General features: G+C 32.7%; 1 protein-coding gene across 3 annotated transcripts in view; it reads left to right on the top strand.

The window, feature by feature from the left end:
- Positions 1–3,511, top strand: part of LOC108769794 (OTU domain-containing protein 7B) — a 4,438-nt gene extending 927 nt beyond the window's left edge. The window contains exons 1-9 of one of the 3 annotated variants that reach the window (XM_018520992.1): positions 56–75; positions 517–763; positions 849–1,107; positions 1,187–1,337; positions 1,407–1,778; positions 1,871–2,187; positions 2,265–2,423; positions 2,497–2,572; positions 2,642–3,511. In XM_018520992.1, coding sequence (XP_018376494.1) covers positions 529–763; positions 849–1,107; positions 1,187–1,337; positions 1,407–1,778; positions 1,871–2,187; positions 2,265–2,423; positions 2,497–2,572; positions 2,642–2,743 — 1,671 coding nt within the window. In that variant the 5' untranslated portion in view covers positions 56–75; positions 517–528 and the 3' untranslated portion in view covers positions 2,744–3,511. Of the gene's footprint in view, positions 1–55; positions 76–220; positions 245–516; positions 764–848; positions 1,108–1,186; positions 1,338–1,406; positions 1,779–1,870; positions 2,188–2,264; positions 2,424–2,496; positions 2,573–2,641 lie in introns of those variants that run through there. The other 2 variants (XM_018520993.1, XM_018520991.1) reach the window with 2 other exon arrangements.
- The last annotated feature ends 1,237 nt before the right edge of the window (positions 3,512–4,748 follow it).

Consider the following 4,748-nt stretch of genomic DNA (forward strand, 5'->3'; position numbering starts at 1 on the left):
TTTGTTTTACGTTAGAATTGTTTACGGTTAGAATCGTAAGCCATCGTAAAAACTGTCGCTCTTTTAATTCGAGAAGTAGGCTCTATAATACGGCTTATATATATTTATTTCTATGAAGGTTTAATGATTACATGGATAATGCAATTATTAAAATTTAATGTTGAAAATTATAACAGTTAAATATTTCTATTTTTATTTACTTATTCTCTTTTTAAAAAAATTGACAAATGTGATATATCGAGAAGTGCGCTCAGAATTTATTAAATACATTTTGATGACATTTTTGGATTAATCTGAAATTTTATAGGTTATCCGATTATCTAATTGGCCTAATAATTTACAAGAACAAATATTATAATGTATTTGCAATAGTATTGGAATGTTCTGGAATAAATAATCTAATTCAATTATATGTGCAGTAGATCAATTTATTCTTTACTTGAAACTGACATGATAAATGACTAATGACTGATGACTCATTCTTAACATAAGATCATTTTTTGTATTGATTGACAGGACAGCTGTGTTATGAGTGCCGGTTTATCCATGTACGATGGCTTGGAGAGTGGCTTGGAGAGCGAGAGTCCTCCTGATAATGGCTTGGGCAGCACTACGGGTGCTACAAAAAAACTAGCTAGAGGTATCTCCCGTGCAACTGAAAATGCAGCGATTGTTTCTTATGCTCGTTTACAATTGGCAGCCTTAGGAACACTCGATACACCAGAATTCACATTTTCATTGCCAGATTTGTCTGTATATCCAGGTATTTTTCTTTACTCGAATATAATATGTATCCTAATTATTTTTTATTAACATTAGCAAACTTTTGATTGATATTTTATATCTAGATTCGTTTCGTAAATTCTTGGAGAAGGATCTGATAGAGAATGGATGCCTGAATTCTTTAGAAGCTGCAGGTCGATTAAACTGGTGGTACAAAAGTGGAAGCACTAGAATTCTTTGGCCACTAGCAACATCTGGAGATGGCAATTGTCTACTTCACGCTGCGTCATTGGGAATGTGGGGCTTTCATGATAGATTACTTACTCTGCGAGAGGCATTGCATAATACTTTGACCAAAGGAGAATACAGACACGCAATTTTCAGGTATAAAATAAGAAAATATTAATTTTAAAAGAGGAGTAAATGTTTGGGATACCTATTTATCCAATACCATAATTATTAGACGATGGAAGTGGAGACAAACGAGTCTAAATGAAGCGGCTGGATTATCATACACGGAAGCGGAATGGTTATCAGAATGGCAAAGTATAGTGGATATGGCATCTCTTACAATCAGAAATCAGACTGCTACCTCTTATCAGAGTCTCGAAGAAGTATTACATCTTTTCTTTGACTATCAACTTTTATTTTAGTTAGATATACAATCTATACTTTGATTTCAGATACACGTGTTAACCTTGGCTCATATCTTAAGAAGGCCTATAATAGTTATAGCAGAAACTATGTTGAAGGACGCGGATGGAGTAGCTTTAGCACCGATTCCATTCGGTGGAGTGTATTTACCTCTGGAAGTACCGCCTTCGCATTGTCACAGAACACCCTTACTCTTGGCATATCATTCTGCTCATTTCTCCCCGCTTGTAACTGTAGATGGCTGCAATGATTATGGTAACTCTTGCGGTGAAGGAGTTAGTATACCATTAGTAGATCCAGACACAGGCAAACTGTTACCAGTCTTATTTGCCGTGGATCCTGGTCCTGATTGGGATTGGATTGATGGTTCACGAGAATTGTTAACTTGTACGCAGGATACCGTAAGTAGATCTCGTTGCATACATTTAGCATATTGTTGACAAAGTATTAAATTATTGGTAACGCGGTCAATCATTTTGTTATTTGTATGCAGATGGAGGCTTTGTTGCGACAGTATTTAGATTGCGAGTATCAAAGTTTCACGTCCGAAGATATCGACAGGCTTTCTGATTCCGATGGTTCTTTATCAAAAACCGCGAAGCAATTGTTAGAGGTCGCGAAACAATTCGGTTCTATCGGTAAATCTGTCAGTAAAAAAATATGGTCTATGACGAACAAAAGGCCAAAGAGCCCGCCTTCTACCAGCGGTGGAGTTTCGACAGAAGGCTTGTTGTGTGTGAGAATAAAGAGTAGACGTCATCAGTATGTGGATCAAATGCTTCAAAATTATCTTCAGTGTGCTCATGCAAGGTATTTCCACTTTGATTATTCGATAAATCAGAAGAGTATAGATCATACTTACATCGATTTGCTGTATCATGTTGCAGATATCTACAAGATCATCAGGTGGATGACACAGGTAGTGAACTAAATTACGGTGCCGGCAAGTCCAAATTTTACGCTGCCAGTGATCGCGATAGTCATGCGAGCGTTAACAAACTATTACCTACTAACACAAACAAAAATCATACGCTTTATCTTTCGAGGTATAATTGCAAAATCTAGACTCTCTTCGCTATATCTAATCATGAAAAATAAATTAACATTTTTTTTTCACAGATCTACATTTTTTATTGATAAAACTCCACCAAGTAATACGGGGCCAGAGATTTGGAATAATAGTGACCATTTAAAGGTATGTCAAATAACTTTCAAAAAAGGAAAAATTATAAATTCTGTTAATTGAAAGTTGCCATTTGTACAGGGCACCGTGAAGGAGTGCCGCAGTGAACACTGCCAATTCTTTGGATCGCCAGAAAACCAATATTATTGCTCGAAGTGCTGGGCTCATCAACAATCCCGTTAAACAACCGTCCATAATCGTACATGACAATAATCTCAGTTTAATATCGTTCAAAATAAGCTATTAAATAATTTTTAGACATGATGCTAGCCGTAAGATAAAGCTTGTGAATGTCCCACCAACATATCGTCGATAATATTATGTTGTTTTCAGTTTTGTTTCTTCTCATGTTTTCTTGTATTTATTAACATTTTCTATCAGAAAGCTGCATATCGTATGCACAGGATTCAATTAGTCGACATACTGACTCGTTATGAAGCGTGTTTAATACAGCATATATTTCGTTTCAAATTAAAAAAAATTGTGTATTTTTATTTTAAGAACAAAGTTGTTTTGCAATTTCGATGTGCCTTCTGTCCTATATGCGCGGAACAAAAAATGATGATCTACATCATGATAAAAACGTTCACTCACAACTACCTCTACAATTCGATTATAATAGTCAGCAATTCGCGATTTTTTTTTGTACTGATAAAAGATGATATGGAAACGTTTATAATCTCATTATCCTGTGCATGTACAGCTGTGTGAAGAATAAACCATATTTTTATATTTATCGCCTCATTATTTACCGATGTGCGGAATATAATAGTAATTAAGAAGATACACAAAAAGCCCAGTTTTTGCCATAATAAAATGTATTTACACATATTTCCTCACATTAGCCTATCATCATGTGAAAAAGGTAATTAATAGTAAATGATTAACATTACCTGACATTATTACCCATATTCACTAAATTATCGACAAAGCATATGTGATAGTATTACGCTAATTTTATTAATATTTGTACGAAGAAAAACTTTTATGTACAAAAAAGAGAAGGAAAGAATTATGCAGTATATAAATTATTTTTTTTTTTTCAGTACTTTGTATGTTTTCTATTATTATAAATAGCTATATAAGAAAAACATGAAATGAGAAAAGATTTTACAGTACGTTCGAAAGAACTAGGGAATATTCACTTCAGTTACGATACTACTACAAGCGCAGAGTATATGCTTAGCTATTGGGATTTAAAAATGTCCTCTTGCTTTCATTTTATCATTTAAACACTTTCAACATCCGATATTGGTCTTTCAATGAAATAACTAATAAAGAAATAAGTAAAAGAGTACCACCTATATATTTTGTGTCATTAAAATTGAGTTTCACGTATTTACTATTTACAATTTCAGTCATACGAGCACAGATACAGTATCAGAATCGATTAGTTTTGTATCCAATATACCTTTCACTTAAATAGTAAGCTTACATTTAACCAATTTCATCTAGAAAGTTTTAGTTCCTCTTACGAAAGATGATATAGCAAAAGAGAGATCTTTAAGAAAATTATATAAACTAAAGTAACTTTGATGGCTGTAGTATTATGCGCGTATAAGTTTCATCATAAATTCTTCTTTTCATGACATTTAATGTCATTTATAATTAAAATTAAAATGTAGCAAAAGTTATTCATTTTTAAAGCCATGAATGAGTTTATCATTCAGACTCGCGAGGAAATAAAAACATGATTATTGTTAATTTCATTTTGTAATTCAGTAAAATAATACGGCGAAAATATCAGTATGATTACATCGATATATGGATGCACATACATATATAAATATAATTAATGATATCAATGTATAACATGAATCCTAGTGTGTGAGATGCAAAATTTATTACTGATAATTTTTTAACAGGTCTTCTTCGGCAGCTTATTTTCTCTTACACTAAATTGAATTCTTCCCCTGACAGTTTTTTTTTTCTTTTGTATCATAACATAAATAATTATTCAAAACAATGCAAATTTTAAATATATAGATATTATACTTAGGATCAATTGATGTACCCATTTACAACTTTAAACAAGATGTGAAACTAGATGTCCAATATAAAAAAAAATCAATCGTATACTTATAGTACTTACGTATGATTATTTTTATCGAACGTTTGTCATTGTAAGGTAAATCAATTGGTCCGTTCCTATTTAAAAGATCAAAGTGCCAGCCACAACACAACAAGC

This window comes from Trachymyrmex cornetzi, unplaced genomic scaffold, assembly GCF_001594075.2.
Source record: "Trachymyrmex cornetzi isolate Tcor2-1 unplaced genomic scaffold, Tcor1.1 scaffold949, whole genome shotgun sequence".
NCBI classification, from domain to species: domain Eukaryota; kingdom Metazoa; phylum Arthropoda; class Insecta; order Hymenoptera; family Formicidae; genus Trachymyrmex; species Trachymyrmex cornetzi.